The sequence below is a fragment of the Geotrypetes seraphini genome, chromosome 1 (assembly GCF_902459505.1).
Source record: "Geotrypetes seraphini chromosome 1, aGeoSer1.1, whole genome shotgun sequence".
Classification (NCBI taxonomy): Eukaryota; Metazoa; Chordata; class Amphibia; order Gymnophiona; family Dermophiidae; genus Geotrypetes; species Geotrypetes seraphini.
In genome coordinates, this window is record NC_047084.1 from 294,758,904 (window position 1) to 294,777,222 (window position 18,319).

Sequence of the window (18,319 nt, forward strand, 5' to 3'; positions counted from 1 at the left end):
CTACCGACCGGCTTCCTTTGCAATTAGAATCTTCCCTATTGGTTTTTGGGAAGATGCCCAAGGCCTTATTCCTCTAGGATGAGGCTTTATTTGTGCAGGAGCACCGGGGATAGCCTCAGGATGTTTCCTTAAAAGAGTGGAGGGGCTATTGAAGTCGGTGGTAAATCGGAATATAAAATTTTCTGAAGAAGTAGTACATAAATTAGAAAATGTTGATGATAATTTGAAAATTTTGGAGAAACATATTGTAACAACTGAATCCCAAATTACAACTTTACAAGCAGTTACTTCTTCAACTGTTAAGGATTCACATATTCATACTCGATTTGAGCTCATGGAAAACATGTTGAGGGCAAAGAATCTGCGCCTAGTCAATTTTCCAAAAACTCATTTGTTAACATCTGAAATTTTGTTATGTAAATACTTCAAAGAAGTTTTTAAATTGACTGACGCAGAGACCATGCCCATAACTTATTCCTACTATATCCCACAGAAGAAAAAAGTTTCCGCTGATCTGGGAACAGATCAATTAGAACCAATAGAGTTTGATCTGATGGGTTTCCTTGAAGATTCTCAAGAAACTATTTATTCTAGATCAACCTTATTGATGACATGTGCAAGGGAGATAGATAAATCTTTAATAATGAAAGCTTATTTTCAAAATAAGCATGTAAAATTCTGTGGAGATAGTTTTAATTAAACCGCTACCGTGCCTTTGTAAAAGAACCCCCTAGAGCAGGGGTGTCCAATGTCGGTCCTCGAGGGCCGCAGTCCAATCAGATTTTCAGGATTTCCCCAATGAATATACATGAGGTCTATTTGCATGCACTGCTTTCATTGTATGCTAATAGATCTCATGCATATTCATTGGGGAAATCCTGAAAACCCGACTGGATTGCGGCCCTCGAGGACTGACATTGGACACCCCTGCCCTAGAGTATTGGCCCTAGAAGCCACATTCTATCTTAAGTTTCCATGTAAATGTATCTTGAAATTTAAAGATTGTGAATACATATTTTGGAATTCATTACAGCTTGAACAATTTTAGCAATTGCATGAAACTAACAAATGATTTCCACTTGAATAGGATAGGAGCTCAAAAGGTTTAAGCATCATTGATAGTTGATTTGTTCAATTATGATTATGTTTTTATTTCCTTGCTGATCAGGCTACTCTCCCATGATGTGGACTAGATGTTATAGTGTAATTATGATTTTTTATTTTTGATCGATTTGGCTGTAAAATCCTTTTCCTTGTTATTATGTATAATAATAATGTTTAAACTTAATAAATAAAACAAACAAACAAAGGGGTTCTTTCTTTCCATGTTTCTATTGGGTGACATCTCTGCACCAAAACAAGAAAATCATTTTTCCGTGATTGTAACTGCCCTATTTGTGGTGTCAATGGTTGTTCATGATGGAGTGTGGCAGGTGCGGCTCTGGTTGTCTTACTGGGCAGACTGCATGGACCATACAGGTCTTTACTTGCCATGGTATACTTTTTTACTATGTAATTAATGAGCCTCATTCTTAAGCCAGAGCTCCTTATAAACCTAGATCACCTGGAAAAGCAAAGAGAAGTAACATAGTCAAGAAAACAAAGATCTTGCATCATTGTTTTGTCCATCTTTTAGTTTACCTAGCTCCTCATGAACAGTCTTCTGAAACTCATGCGAGGTCTAGCATACTTCCACTGCTAGTTGTCTTCTGAGATCCTGCTCTTGGCCCTTCATGCAAAGAACTGACTGACCTCCACTGACCCAATGTTAGAATGGAAAGATTGGACCAGTGTGCATTACAAACACCTTGATAACCTCATACAGCCATCTGGAGTAAGAGCAGGATCTTGTGAACACCACTTCTGAGCCTTTCCCATCATATATCCACCTTCCATGACCACCCAATGCTGGAAGGATTTCTTCCCAGTGGCAGCAAGAGAAATAGGGGAAGGGGGATGAAAGGATATTGGCCCCAAAAAGTTGATTTCATATTTAGTTGTCAGAAGGAAAAGTGTCTTCTGACACCCAAGTAATTGCAGAGAGCTTTCTACTCTTTCAGGTCCTTGATGCTGAGAGTTACATTTGCCTTATGTGATCTTTGTAGGGTAAAGGACTATTTGCCAAGAGAAGCATCCGAAAGGGAGAGACCATTTTCCAGGAGAAGCCAGTGGTGGCCTCCCAGTTCCTCTGGAATGCGCTATACAGATACAGAGGTGAGGAGGGAGAGTCATTTTCTGCTAGCAAGTGCTGTGTATGCTGCTTTAAGCATACCTTGTGTGTGTGTGTGCATATGTTCAAGCTTGATGGTGAGTTCAGCGGCAGTGCTGTGCATCTATGAGGAGGGCCATGAGCCTGTTACATGGCTTAAACCTTCTGTCTGTCCAGGCTAGAAAAACATCCCCAACTAGTTGTGAATAAGATGGCTTCTATTTCTGGGTTCCAGCCCCAGTTCTGACCCAAACTGGAAGCTCTGAGGAGTAGGAGGAGACTGCTGCTGGGCATTTTATTGTGGGGAGGAAAAATGTTGATCTGGATAATTTTTTTTTTTTGGGGGGGGGCAGTCATAAGAGCGCTTGGGAGGGCTGGTGCAGGTGTCTGAGGTTAGTGATCTATGCCTGTCTGAAACTAACCGTGGTACATGAACAGTCCTGCTTCTACCTTTCATTCTGTCTGATGCATTTGGAATATTTTGAGGTCCAGCCAACAGATTTGAAGATATTTTTCTTCTAACAAAAAAAAAAAAAAAAGAAATCCAAAAGTTGTTAAAAAGAATTTACTAAAGAAGGGTTTCAGAAACTTTTTGTAATGGCAGTATCTCCTGGACACACCTGCAGAAGAGTTAAACCATGTGTCTAACTCCAGAATGTTTCTAGATTTTTTCACACTTTTAGTTTTTAGGCATTTTTTTCTCTATTCAGTTTTGCTAAAACCTGGGACTGCTCAGTTTATCTATGATATCCCTAAGGTTTAATTTTTACCTTCTTATGAGGTCTGACAATTAAGTTCATGAACTAGTCCTAGAAAAGTGCTATATACCTCATTGCTGAATATCATTACGATCACATTTAAAGTACTCCCCTTGGGAAGCTATGCACCGATGCCAGCATCTAGTCCACCCTTCAAAGCAATTTTGGAACTCCTTTTCTGAAATGTCCATCAGAGTTGTCGACGTATTACCCTTGATGTCTTGAATGTCATCAAAATGTCTTCCTTTCAATTTTCCTCTATCTTTGGATGAAGAAAAAAGTCATTGGGGGCCAGATCAGGTGAGTAGGGAGAGAGTTCCAATACAGTTATTTGTTTTCTGGCTAAAAACTCCCTTGCAGACAGTGCCATTTGAGGTAGTGCACTGTCGCGATGCAATAGCCATGAGTTGTTGGTGAAAATTTCAGGTCGTTTTCGTCTAACTTCTTCATGCAGCCTTTTCAGCGCTTCCAAATAGCAAACTTTGACTCTTCTTTGCTGTGGTTCATCGGTGAGCTCCTTTGGGACCATTTTTGCACACACCTTTCTCATGCCAAGATTTCCCTGTTTCTCTATCAATGTTTACTTAGTGTGCTATGCTTCTCATAGCCAGCTGATGATTTTGATGGACAATTTGATGATTTTTTGCAATGTTTTCATCATTTCTGCTCGTTACTGGCTACCCTGATCTCTCTTTATCAGTGATGTTTTCTCTCCCCTCAGAAAAACATTTAATCCATTTGTACACTGCTGTTTTCTTCATGGCATTATCCCCATAAACTTGGACTAACATGTCCCTGATTTCTTCTACTCTTGCCAAGTTTAACAAGAAATTTAATGTTTGTTGTTCTAATTCAAGCTTTGTCATTCTCGCAATGGCACACAAAAACATGCAACAACAATAATGAACACCACTCAGCAAGACACCGCCACACGTCGATATGAACACTACTGTGAGACACTGATATACTAAGGTTATGAAAGCTTATTGAGCTGTTTGTACAGTTCTGCCAATATAAGTGCATGATGGCAAGTTCATGAACTTAATTGTCAGACTTCGCATATGCTCAGCAGTCTTTCTTTGTTTTTGAGCTGTGCGATATCGGCATTTTCACTTTGGTCTTGCATTCTCGGAACTCATTGAAATTAAGAGCTGGTGTTCACATTATGAGCACAAACATGTCCTTGTAGGTTGCGTCCACACTGAAGTGGGTATAAGATGCATGCTGGGCAGCACATGCGATGATTTGAAAATGCTGTCACTGTGCATTCTTTCTTCTTCTTACTTTGCCTATATTAAAGCTGTATTTTACATGGTTTAGCATGTTTGCTTGCATGAAATGTTTTAATTATTAGTCCATTGTTAAACCTAAATGGGACCTGAACTAGATGGTCACAGATCACTGTTCCCTCTAAGCCAGTGTCCTGCAAACTTTTCTAGTCAGCAGCACACTAAATGCAGTGCCCTGGCCGGAAGGCACCCGGAAGTCAACGCAATGACATCACACACATGCGTGATGTCAACGTCCGTGCATGCACAGAGGCCTGTCTTGCTGCGATACAGGAGGTGCAGGGAGAAGAGGAGAGCACCGGCCAGAAGGAAAGTCATCCATGCCGTCTGACTTCCTGCAGGACTTGCCTCTTGCAGCCGGCGTGGACGACTCTCCTCGCCAGTGTGTTGTGGCATACCAGAAATCTCAGGAGGCACACTGGTGTTCCGCGGCACACAGTTCGCGATACACTGCTCTAAGCTGAGCAGGAGGAGTCCACCTACAGTTTTACCAGTGGGGGGTGGTGTTTCACTATCGCATTTTCCATAGTGAGGGACAGGCAAGCTCTGCAGGACTTCAGAGAACCTGCCTGTCCCTAGTGATTGAAAGTCCAGTATAGAAGCACCACCCCCTACTGGTAGTAATGTAGTTGGAAGATTCTTGCTCAGCTTAGAGAGAACTGTGGGGCAGATATTTTTCCATACGATAGCAAAATAGTGATGTCAGTACATCCCAGTACTGTGCCTGAAACATAGTGACATCAGTTGCTATTCAGAAGTTGAATTGCTATTCAGAAGTTACCATAGAGGCAGGGCACTTCTTTCAACTGGCTGGATGGTAAGATGGCTTTAGTGGTGAACAGGAAGGTCCCTTTTAAGTTGCTGAGCTACCTTCTGGTGCATCGTTCCATGTCCTGCTATATTTTTGGGTAGAGCTATAGAGTTATTGCTTGTCCTTTTCTTTGTGTTGTGTGAATCCCCAGCCTGTGACCATTGCTTGCGAGCCTTGGAAACAGCCCAGGAGAATGCCCGGAGGTTATCAGGAAATCCTTCTCTGGTTCTGCCTTACCCTGAGCAATGCCACATCAGGCCAGACCTCCATCGGGATTGCCCTTACTGCCAGGTAAGCTGCTTTTCTTTGAATTTTTTTTTTTTTTCTTTCAGGGGGCGTGTTAGGGATAGAGCATGGTTGTTCCTGCACTAACTATTTCGCACATCTACATTATTTTTAAAAAGTTTTGGACAATTTCCTGGAGGAAAAGCCTATAGTCTTTTATTGAGATTGCTCTGAATTGATAGCATGGAATATTGCTATTTTTTGGGTTTTGACCAGGTACTAGTGACATGAATTGGCCATTGTGAGGATGGGCTACTGGGCTAGATGGACCATTGGTCTGCCCCAGTAAGGCTATTCTTACGTTCATTGATTAATGCACAGATAACGCAGGAGCTCTTACCGCCTACAAAATAGGTAGTGCAAAGTTCTTCTGTAGTAATCTTAAAAAGTGGCTGAACACTAATGGCAACATTAACACGTGTATGAATATGTGAACATCACAGTGTTCAACACTTAACTTCTACAATTTCTAAGGTGTATCGGAAGGAATTAAAAATTGAATACAAAGAGTATTTTTAAATGTGCTCAGAGACCCAGAGACAGTAAAAGTGATACTAGTCGCAGATTTAGGCTCAAAGTATACTCATTGCACACAAGGTTTTCTTATTATCATAGCAAAATCTCCAAAAAATGAATGTGAAAAAATATGAAAGAACTCTTTTTACTTTGCTTGACAAAATCAGGGTCTTTCATATTTTTTCACATTCATTTTTTGGAGGTTTTGCTGTGATTATAAGAGCCCACACTCAATTAATTAGTTATATACTACTACCCCTTCTAAAATAATAAATATGTATGAAATCTCTAAATAATTTTTTGTTATTAATTTTTATATATCATTTTTCATAAAGGGAAAAGACTTCAAGCGCTCACGGCTTGTTGCAATTAGAACTTGTCTTGGCAGACTGGCCAACAGCAAGCTATCACTAGTCAAAAACCCTTATTTTTTATTATAATTCATTTAATGTAAAACTTTCTATCTTTAATTTTTCTTATTTCATATTTTTTACAGTCTCTTTTACAAAGCCGCGCTAATGGCCCCGAAGCCCATAGAGATTTAAAGGGCTTTGGGGCTGTTGCCGTGCGGCTTTGTAAAAGAGGCCGAAAAGCTTTATTTTGTGGCTGCAGTAAAAATTGACCTTAGTGCGTGGGAAAGACCCATGTACGTGCCACTAAAGGCCAATTTTTATCTCAGCTTTGTATAAAAGACTCCTTGGTAATTTTCTTTTATAACGTATGAGTTAGGACACAACTGGATTTTTTTAAAATGGTAATTGCAGCTGACGAAGTGTCGGCCCCTAACACTGACTTGAAATGTCACTCTTCCCCTAACTTTGTGTTTTAGATAAAGTGCCCTTATCCCTCTAACTTAGTACTTGGTTGTGTTGGGGTAATTTTATAGAAAGAAGATGACTCATTCTACCCTCTTCTTCAGAATGTAGCTTACAAATTAGGTACAAATATTGAGTTTCTCTCCCCTGGGTGGTAGAGGGGGAAGATGGGTTCTTGCTGCTTTTGAGCAGAAGTGAGGGCTGCTGGTTTTGGGGTGTTATTTTTTTTTTTTTTAAGTCAGTGCACTGCTGTCACACACAGGTACAATACTGTAGCACTGAGTGTCAAAAGGCAGCCTATGACCAGTACCACCAGATGCTGTGCCTGGGACCTTCCAAGGAAGATCCCGAAAACCCCCTGAACAAGCTGCAGGACACCTGGAGGTAGGTGCACACGGTGCTGGCAAGAGAAAGAGAGCAGTAGACTTAGTGAAGTTGCAATTTACTGACTAGCCAGGGTAGCTAATTTGGTACTAGTGATTTACTCAGATAGTAAGATTGAAAACCCAATTAAGTAAACAGTATGCACACAGGGTGCAAACCATTTCTATGTACCAAGTGTAATAAAAGCTTCACTCAACTTTCTGACCTAAATTGTCACCAGAGGATCCCCATGAGAGACCAAATCAAACACCTTTTCTGTAAGATGAAATATGGGATTTGATCTATAGTTTTTTGATGTGAGGCACTGGTAGCCTCTTTGTAATTTTAGGAGGCTTTACATTATCATTATTATGTTTCACTGATGTTCTATCTGTTGTAATGTATGTACTTTATTGTGACCCGCCTTGGGAAAGAATAAATAAAATGAAGTATACATGTCCTGTATATGGCATGCCTAATGGCTAGTGCAGTGGACTGTGATCCTGGGGAAACTGGGTTCAATTCCCACTTCAGCTCCTTGTGACCCTGGGCAAGTCACTTAACCCTCCAGTGCCCCAGGTACAAAAACTTAGAGAAAGAACCTGTATATAATGTATACAGTGCTGCGTATATCCAGTAGCACTATAGAAATGATAGTAATGGTAGTAACTTGTTTTTATTGTATATTCATATCATCTGTCTGATCGTGAATGAAATCATCCAAAATGATGTAAACATCTATCCCATCATCCCCTTTCATTTTTATGATCATTTCACACATTACCCATAGACATATGTAAAGCCTCCAGTCCCTCCCACCCACCTCTCCACCTCAAAATACACTCTTCAGTGGCCTATACATATACCTGCCCAGTGCCTATAAACCTTGGATGTAATTTAAGTATGAGAGTGCTTTCAAGAGCAGAAGGGATCAGGATTGGATAATGCTGCCTATGAAATAGAGATCATATTCCCTTTACCTGTGGACTAATGTTTCCAAATGAGTTAATTTTGCACATACTAAAACACCGGTGGTAATATCCTCCTGCTTTGCTACTCTCTGGCTGGACTTTCCCTCTCCGTTGTGCAGCAGACGGTTGGGAACCCAGCTGATAGCTGCCTGTTGATGTCTACCAACATCGGGCAGCCAATTCAGATGCATCTACCAACTACTAAGGATGAGTAGCAGATGAGACTGTGGAGACTGAATAGGATTTATTTCATTATACCTTTCATTTGTGGGGTTGCCTAATTTTGTCCTTTCTTTTGTTTGCTGCTTCTTTGTTTGTGCCTTGATGCTGTATTTTACAGTTTTTGTCTTTATCTACAGTACACTTCTTTTTCTGCATCTCTCTTTAGGAATTAATCTTTCTTCTGTATAGAATATAATTTAGAATGTAAACTGCTGAGGTCTGTAATATGGTGATGCGGTATAACAAATGATAATAAACATAACATAATAAATAACTAATATAACACTCAAATACTTACGTTTCCAAATGTTTGTCTTAAGGCATTACATTAGAGGCTCACTCGCCCAACTCGATAGAGAAAAAAAGCCTCAAACTAAAGTGACAGCTGAATATAAATTTTAGTTTTAAAGTTGTCTTTAATAATATCAGCATAAAACTCCATTTTCACTGACAGTGTTTGCCTCAAAATGAATTATGTCCAAGACCATGCACTTAAGAAACAAACATTTATCTTCTGTGTTCCTTGGAATAATTCTTTCTTCCATCAAAATTCAATCAATCAAGGCATACATCTATTAAACAGACCCAACAGATTCTTTTTTCACCAACTAAACTGGCTGCTTCAGGGATTATCTATTTCTCTTCTGTGCACAAACTCAAAATGGAGTCTGGAATAATTTTGCACATACCATGGCAGGATTGAACCTCAGCCCTACTCCATAATATGCTGGAGAGGCTCTCAGTCTCTGATTCACTGCTAATGCTCTTTTCAACTTTTGCAGTGTTCTAAAGAGAGCCTCCTCCTGGAGTTCCTAAGGTAATATAGTAATTATCGGCAAATAATTGTGTTTTGTAAACCACATTGATCTGTTGTACATTGCGGGATATCAAATTTTAATAAACATAAAGACCTACATGGTCCATCCAGTCTACTCAATAAGGTATCCAGAGTTGTATCTGGTACTCTGCGAATGTTCTACTTCATAATTAAACCCTGTCACCATAAACAAGGCAGTTGTCAGCCTCATATGTGCAGTTATATCTTTCAACCATAAGAATGTCTTTCCTTCTCCCACAGCTGAGGTATCATTTATTTGCTAATATCATCTTTATGATTTTGCCTCTCCACCAGATATATGCAGCACCTGCAATCATAGCCTATGTTTTGAATGTGATACGACATGCGCATACTTAATTTCTAGCTCTCCCTGCCAATTTGGAGCACATGATTAGTCTTGCTTCTCAACCTCTGGCGCTGCTGTTAAAGGTCCCTCCAACTATGAGGTCATTAAAGTTGTGTTTTCATTTGATTCCATCCTTTTTCTATAAAGGGATCCTCTCTGTTTATCTCATTCATTCTTGAATTCTGTCACTACTTTTTGTCTTCCATCACCTTCCCCAGGAAGGCAATCCAAGTATCCACCACCATTTCAGTGAAAAAGTATTTCCTGACATTGCTTCTAAGTTTCCCACTCTGTAAACTCAACTTATGACCTCTAATGCTACCATTTCCTCATATCTGAAAAAGATTAGTTTGCATATTAATACCTTTTAAATATTTAAACATCTGTATCATAATCCTCCTATCTCTCTGTACCTCTGGGGTATATATATTCAGATATTCTAGTCTCTTTTTGTAGGTCTTTTGGCACAAGCCCCTTTTTCTTAGCCTCCTTCAAACCGCCTCAAGTCTTTTGATGTCCTTAGTGAGATATGGCCTCCAAAACTGAATACAGTACTCCAGATGGGCTTCACCAACAACTTGTTCAGGGGCATTAACACCGTCTCCTCTTCTACTGGATATGTTTTTTATGCATCTTCTTGGCTATGGCTGTTGCCTTGTCATGTTGTTTTGTTGCCTTTAAGATCTCTGTTACTTATTACCCCAAGGTCCCTCTTTTGCTTTGTGCTTATCATCCTTTCACCTCCTAGCAAATGCAGCTCTTTACACCCATATACATTACTCTGGATTATACATTTTAAGAACATAAGAATAGCCTTACTGGGTCAAACCAATGGTACATCAAGCCCAGTAGCCTGTTCTTACGGTGGACAATCCATTTCACTAGTACCTGACCAAAACCCAAGGAGTAGCAATATTCCATGCTACTAATACAGGGCAAGCAGGGGCTTCCCCCATGTCTTTCTCGATAACAGACTATGGACTTTTCCTCCAGGAATTTGTCCAAACCTTTCTTAAAACCAGCTACACTATCCGCTCTTACCACATCCTCTAGCAACGCGTTCCAGAACTTAACTATTCTCTGAGTGAAAAAAATTTCCTCCTATTGGTTTTAAAAGTATTTCCCTGTAACTTCATTGAGTGTCCGTCTTTGTAATTTTTGACAGAGTGAAAAATTGATCTACTTGTACCGGTTCTACTCCACTTAGGATTTTATAGACTTCAATCATATCTTCCCTCAGCCATCTCTTTTCCAAGCTGAAGTAGTTCCATACCCTTTAACATCTTGGTTGCTTTTCTTTGAACCTTTTCTAGCGCCACTATATCTTTCTTGAGATAGGAGACCAGAATTGAATGCAATACTCCAGATGAGGTTGCACTATGGAGCGATACAGGGGCATTATAACATTCTTAGAGTTGTTAACCATCCCTTTTTTAATAATTCCTAGCATCCTGTTTGCTTTTTTGGCCACCGGCACATATTGGGCGGAAGGTTTCATCATATTGTCTATGATGATACCCAGATCCTTTTCTTGGGCACTAATCCCTAAGGTGGACCTTAGCATCCGGTAACTGTGATTCAGGTTATTCTTCCCAATGTGCATCACTTTGCATTTGTCCACATTAAATTTCATCTGCCATTTGGATGCCCGGTCTTCCAATTTCCTAAGGTCTGACTGCAATTTTTCTCAATCCGCATGCGTTTTAACAACTTTGAACAGTTTAATGTCATCTGCAAATTTAATCACCTCACTCGTCGTTTCAATTTCCAGATCATTTATAAATAAGTTAAATAGCACCAGTACAGACCCCTGCGGTACTCCACTGTTTACTCTCCCCCCCATTGAGAAAAATGACCATTTAACCCTACCCTCTGTTTTCTATTCGATAACCAATTCCTAATCCACAACTGAACTTTGCCATCTATCCCATGACACTTTAATTTTCTCAGGAGCCTCTTGTGAGGAACTTCTTCAAAAGCTTTCTGAAAATCTAGATACACTATATTAGAGAATGTCATGGTGGCTGTTACCCGTGGCTAGCTGCCAGTAGCCGCGGGTAACCTGCCGAAACAGTGGGGAAAAAGAAAGTGCTCACTGCGGGTATGGGGACAAAGCCATCCACCGCCCTGTGGAGTGGTGAATGGCCTTGTCTTCGCAGTTAAGGGAGGGAATGTGCATGGTCACCAATCTCATGCAGCCCCCTCCCTATCACTGCCACCGCATCTATCTCCCACCCTTCCTTCCTACCTACCCATTGCTGCCGCATCTATCTCCCACAAAGCCCTGCCAACTGAACATCTCTCTAGTTCAGCAGCCAGAACTTTGATTTATAAAATGATAATTGTACAGAATATTGTTTCTTTTTATACTTTAAGAAAATAAGTTCAATATAAAACTATTCAAGGCTTGTGTGAATGTGATCAGATGGTTTGTGGGGATGGGAACTGAGCTCACGGGAATGGGGATTGAGCTTGTGGCGGAGGGACGGGGATGAGTTGAGATGATGGGGTGGAGACAAGGGACAAATGTTTTCCCCGTGTCATTCTCTACACTATATCAACCGGTTCACCTTTAATCCACATGTTTATTTACACCTTCAAAGAAGTCAAGCAAATTGGTGAGGCAAGATCTCCCTCGGCTGAACCCTTGCTTTCTCTGTCTCATTAAATCATGCTTGTCTATGTGTTCCACAATTTTATTTTTATAATTGTTTCTTACCATTTTGCCCAGCACTGAAGTGGGGCTTACCGGTCTGTAATTTCCCAGATCTCCCCTGAAGCCCTTTTTTAAAAATCGGCATAACATTGGCCACCCTCCAATCTTCAGGTACTACAGATGATTTTAGCGACGGGTTACTTTTTAACTTGTCGATTTGGCTTAGTACATCTTCCAGATTCACCGAGATTTCTTTCAGTTCATCCGCATCATCACCCTTGAAAACCATTTCCGGTTCAGTTAGATCTCTTACATCTTCCATAAAGACCGAAGCAAATAATTCATTCAGTCTTTCAGCTATGGCCTTATCCTCCCTGAGTGCCCCTTTTGCTCCTGGTCCCACAGATTCCCTCACAGGTTTTCTGCTTCTAATGTACCTTAAAAAATTGCTATGAGTTTTTGCGTCTTTTGGAAGTTTCTTTTTCATATTCTTTCTTAGCTGCTGTTAACATGAATGGCACCTCATCCTCCCCCTGGAAACCGAATTGTGGAGTCCCGCAAGGCTCTCCACTATCCCCTGTCCTTTTCAACATCTATATGTCCTCCCTAAAACTCCTCCACCTATCCTCCCTTGAAACAATTTACACTTATGCAGACGACATCCTCGTCCTCCTCGAGACCGATTCGAACCTCACCGACCTGTCTAAGAACATATCCTCTTGTATAATGAACCTACAATCCTGGGCCCACACTGTGCAAATGAAATTGAATGAGTCCAAAACAAGACTTCTTTGGCTTGGTCCAAAACTAGATCACCTACCCACCTCCATCCCACTACCCTCTGGCTCCTCTCTGCAGCTTGAGTTCTCGAGCAAGGTCTTGGGCATCATCAAAAATCAACCATTCCATCTCCAATCTTATGACAATATCAGACAACCTCAAAACATTCAGAAAAGAAATCAAAACCCTGCTTTTCAAAAAATTCATCCAAATATCTTAACCCCTCCTCTTTTACCTCCAGAAGATTCACCTACCTTCAGATAACCTTCCCCCAAATTACCCACCTTAACACCTTCCAATTAAACAAATACCATCAATAGATTGTAACCTACCCTCTCTAACTGCATTCCATATGTATTTTTCATACAGTTCTTCACTGTCAGTTTAATTTCCATCCTATAAGTTCACATAGAATTTTTCTTTTTTCAACCATCTTTATTTTCTCTTCTTTATTAATTTCCAGGTACTTTAGTTAGATTGTGAGCCTTCGGGACAGTAAGGGAATTTTTAAGTACCTTCTTACTTCTCATTTATAATCTTAATGTATATTTTCTTCAAACCGCTTAGAACCTAACGGATGTAGCGGTATATAAGAAATAAATTACATTACATTACATTACATCATTGATTCCACATTGTCCTTCAATGACCACCTCCAATCCTTGGTAAAAAAAATGCTTTTTCAGTCTTCACATGCTGAGGAAAGTTAGATCCTGCTTCCATCAAAAACATTTTACCCTCCTTGTCCAATCCATCATCCTCTCCAGATTGGACTATTGCAACTCTATCTACTTAAGCCTAACTAAGAAAAACCTCCACAGACTCCAACGGATTCAGAATGCCGCGGCCAAGCTCATCTTCGCTAAAAGTAAATTTGACCATGTCTCCCCGCTCCTGGCCAAGCTCCACTGGCTTCCGATAATCGCCAGGGTCCACTATAAATGCGCCTGTTTAACTTTCAAAATCCTATATGGTATCCTCCCTCCCTTTATCCCTCTTTCTTGGAATTCCTCAAACCCTAATACCACCAGATCCTCCCAGAAATTAAAACTATCCTTCCCCTCGCTAAAAGGCATTTCCCACACAGGAAAGCTAGGGACCTCCCTCCACTTCAAAATCACTGAGCTCTGGAACAACCTTACCTCCCCTCTTCGGAACTTGAGCTCTCTCCAAGTTTTCCGCAAACATCTGAAAACCTGGCTTTTCTCAAAAAATGTAAGTCTCCCTCCAACTTAGGAATCAAGGAAACTCTTATATCTTGTCATCCCAAGTCCTGTAAATTTTCTTCCCACTTCTACCTCTAACCTTCTGTTGTAGTTCCTTCCTATTTCTTCTACTGTAAACCGCGTCAAGCTCTACGAACGTGGAGATGATGCGGTATACAAACCTAAGGATTAGATTAGATTAGCTGTCTTTATGCTGAGAGTAGAGTCAGTGCAACGGATGGCCACCAGGATGGTCTCGGGGCTCAAGGATCTATCGTACAAGGAAAGGCTGAAAAATTTGCGGCTGTACTCACTCGAGGAACGTAGGGAGAAGAGGAGACATGATTGAGATGTTTAAGTATATTACCAGCCGTATCGAGATGGAAGAAGAGATTCTCTTTCTCAAAGGACCCTCAGCCACAAGAGGGCATCCGCTCAAACTCAGGGGCGGGAAATTTCATGGCGACACCAGGAAATATTTCTTCACCGAGAGAGTGGTTGATCCTTGAAACGAGCTCCCGGTGCAGGTGATCAAGGCAAATAGCGTGCAAGAATTTAAGAGCAAATGGAATGCCCATGTGGGATCCCTTAGAGGGTTAAGCCAAGGGAACCTGTCACCAGGAGTGGGATCCCTAGGATAGTAGACTTGGGGGTGGGTCAGTAGAGTGGGAAGACCTGAAGGGCTATGGCCCTTATCTGCCGTCATCTTCTATGTTTCCATGTTTATCAATGCTTTGCATCTACTGTATTTTTCGCTCCATAAGATGCACCCTAGATTTAGAGTAGGAAAACAAGGAAAAAAGCATTCTGAACCAAATTGTATACTAATATATACCAGGCTCTGCCTCAGCCCCTGTCCTCCCTCCCCTCTACATCATTTTGCTAACTGAAATCTGTTTAAAATGCACATCTTCCAGCATCTTGCACAGGGCCCTGCATCCAAACACTTCCACTGTGCGCCAGCCCTATTAGCAGAAGGGAAGTCAGGTAAGGTAAGGTATACAAATTCCAGAGGCTGTAGCCAGTAGCAGTAACCTCTGGAGCCAGTAAAAGCATCAACGTTACCCTTTAATTTAAAAGTTAAAAACTTCAAAGCACTTTTTAAAACGTTACCCTTTAATTTAAAAGTTAAAAACTTCAAAGCACTTTTTAAAAAACTGTTATTTCCTTTTCAACAGCAGCAGATGAATCCAGAGACTAGTGGGATAATACACATATACCAGAAGGTGGCGATAGAGAACTGAGTAACAGTGGTCCCATTGGTTGGCACGCTCTCTGTATCTTCAGTATTCTCTATCTCCCAGCAGGTGATGGTCGCTTTTCCATTAGCTCCTGAATTCTGGCTGGCTGGTTGTTTCTTCTTGTGTTGAGATTTTTCTCTTCAAGTAGATAAGGGTGTTTGGCTGAACAGTATCAACTTTGGGAATTACACCTGGGCCCCCCAGATCCCTGCTCCACCCTCCTCTCCGGTGGATTGAGGCTTTTTTCCTGGTCCTCTATTTTCCTTCTTTCCAAAACAAAAAAAATTTTGGCAGTTCCAGTCTGCAACTACCAGCTTCAGCAACAGTAGACTTGGGTAAGAACTTATGTTATAGCTTCTGTGCACTGGTGGTTGGGTCTGCCGGTTTGCTTCAGGGAGTTTTCGCTGACACGCGGTGTTGTTGGGTTGCCTGCCGATTTTTGGTTTGCTCGGTGGTTTGGTCTGGGTGTAATGGCGGCAGAGGCTGTTAAAAGGTGTTCCCGCTGTGGAAAGTGGAGAACACCATCGGGCCTCTGTTCAGCGGGTTGCGCTGACGCCATGGGGGAAGAGTTTCAGGTCGCGCCTGAAGTTTCCCACGCGATTGAAATTCGACCTCCTTCTCCTGCACGTCGGCGGCTGCGTCGGCGGTCAGCGGTTTGTCTTCTGCCTTTGCGGGGACGGTTTCAGGGCAGGGGAAAATTAATTTGTCAACGGCTCAGGGAGGCGTGGCTTAGAGCGCGCAAGATGGTGGCATAACTGCGAAGCTCCTCAAGCCCAGGCAACTAATTGAAGGAAAGAGTCTTTTACAATCGTTGCCCCTTGCTAAAAGTATTTGAAATCCGTGTCGGGAATGGCGGCAATGCGGCAGGGAAAGTCAGAGAAGCCGTGCACATCGGGTGTAACAGCGAAAAGATCTAAGCTTACCCAGCTGATGCCGATGAAAGTGCCAATCCCACTGGAAGATGAAGAAATCTCTGAAAAAGCTAATATTATGGCGGAGTTGTTTAAAATTAAACTAATGCTGCAAGATAATGCAAGCAAAATATCGGAGGTCAAGGAGGAAGTAGTAAGCCTAAAGCAGCAGATTCAGAATGAAAGTCAGAGAATGTCATTGATTGAAGAAAGAGTCGAACGGGTGGAAGTTATCACGCAAAAGTGTGAAGCAGAAAGGCAATCTGTGGAGCTGCTGAAGAATCAACTTGTGGATTTGGAGAATCGGGGAAAGAGGAAGAATATAAGACTACTTGGTATGGCTGAAAATTTGGAAGGGGGAGACGCTATACAGTTTTTGGAGAATCTACTGCCTAAGCTGTTACAGTTAAACTCAAAGTGGCCGTTGGAAATAGAATGGGCACATAGAATCCCTTCAAAGCGCTCAGCAAACCAGGTTGGCCCAAGACCCTTGATTTTCAAAGTTTTACGTTTTCAGCAAGCTTTGGAAATTTTAAAATTGGCAAAAGCTAATAAAAATTTAAATTATAAGGGCTCTAAATTGATGCTGGTTCCAGGTTTTGCAAAGCCAACTGCAAATATAAGAAAGCAGTTCCTTATGCTGAGACAGCAGTTGAAAGAGAAGGGATACACTTATGGCTTATATTATCCATCAACAATGAGAGTGACTAATGGAAATAAGTCCTTATATTTTCAAGATCCTGTAAAACTAAAAGAGCTTTTATCATAAGAAGAACCAATGTCTACATGAAGGACTATATTTGCAGGAATAAAAGAAGAAAGAGAAGACTCACTTTTTAGATATTTATGGAGTAGAGTTTACAGAAAAGATTTTGGGAAAATGAATTTATGAATGAGTTTCATTTTTGCAAATAGATTATATTTGTGAAAAGGATTTTATTTATTGAGGAAAAGTTTTAGTCTATGAAATTTTTATCTAGCCATTGTCAAAAATGCAGTTTTCTCTGTTTAGATCTATATGGGGAATGTTTTATGGGTTTAGTGGTAGTGGGTCATTATATTTTTAATGAATTTTAAATGTTATTACAATGTATTTTTATTATATACATTAATATGAAATTTAAAGGTCATGTATTGGATTAATAATAATTATATTGATAGATATGATATTTTTCAGATTAAAAGATATTGATTTTGGGGGAATATAGATTATAGTAATGAATTTGGGGAGGAAAGATATGTTTTTGGTGATATATTACAGTTTCTAGGAGAATTATATTAATTAAGAGTTTAAATATTATACATATTGCAGATATTATCTGATACGATTGATAGTAATTATTACATATATGGAATAGTTTTTAATAGAAAAGTCGTAGGTTATTTTAATTTTTGGATTAAGTGGAGTGATTATTGAATATAGGGAATTGGGGTGTAGGTGGGTACGATTAAGAAATGAGATATTTTTGGGGTAAATGTTTTTATGAATATATTTATTTGATTTTGTTCATATAATTTTTATATTTATTTTATATTTGGATGATTTTTATGTTAGGATATAGAAAATGAATATATTAATATCAATATATATTAATTGTAAGATTTGGATTTATTTTATAAATTGAATAAATAATGATTATTTAGTTATATGAATGGTATTGAAGAATGATTTCATAATTATTTTGTAATTTTTTCATGAATTTATAGGTTATGTTAAAATAATAAAGAAGGCTAATAGTTGCCTGGGGGAGGGGGTTTAGGGATTGCTATTCCAATGTATGTTCTAGGTCAGTCATTGTGTGTGTGGGGGGTTAGGGAGGGTGGTATATGTTTGGAGGTGCAAGGAGGGGATAAATGTATTGTTTTGAGGAGGGTTGGGATGGGGGGAAGGATGGGATTGGGAGGGTTAAATTGGGTTTATAATTTGGATCATGTGTTTATTTTAAGGAAAATGGTGTTTACTATGGAATTTAATAATTTTTTTACTTATTTGATTTTGAAGAATATTTTTAGGTTTTATATTTTATGATGTCTTTTAAAATTTTTTCACTTAATGCTAATGGCCTTAATCACCAGATCAAAAGGAAGAAAGTGTTATCCTTT

The 18,319-nt window shown here is 40.1% G+C and overlaps 1 protein-coding gene across 1 annotated transcript in view; it reads left to right on the plus strand.

Moving 5' to 3' along the window:
• Nucleotides 1-18,319, plus strand: part of SMYD5 (SMYD family member 5) — an 87,056-nt gene that overhangs the window by 3,057 nt on the left and 65,680 nt on the right. The window contains exons 2-4 of the mRNA XM_033953694.1: nt 2,106-2,214; nt 5,219-5,358; nt 6,946-7,067. Coding sequence (XP_033809585.1) covers nt 2,106-2,214; nt 5,219-5,358; nt 6,946-7,067 — 371 coding nt within the window. The remainder of the gene's footprint in view (nt 1-2,105; nt 2,215-5,218; nt 5,359-6,945; nt 7,068-18,319) is intronic.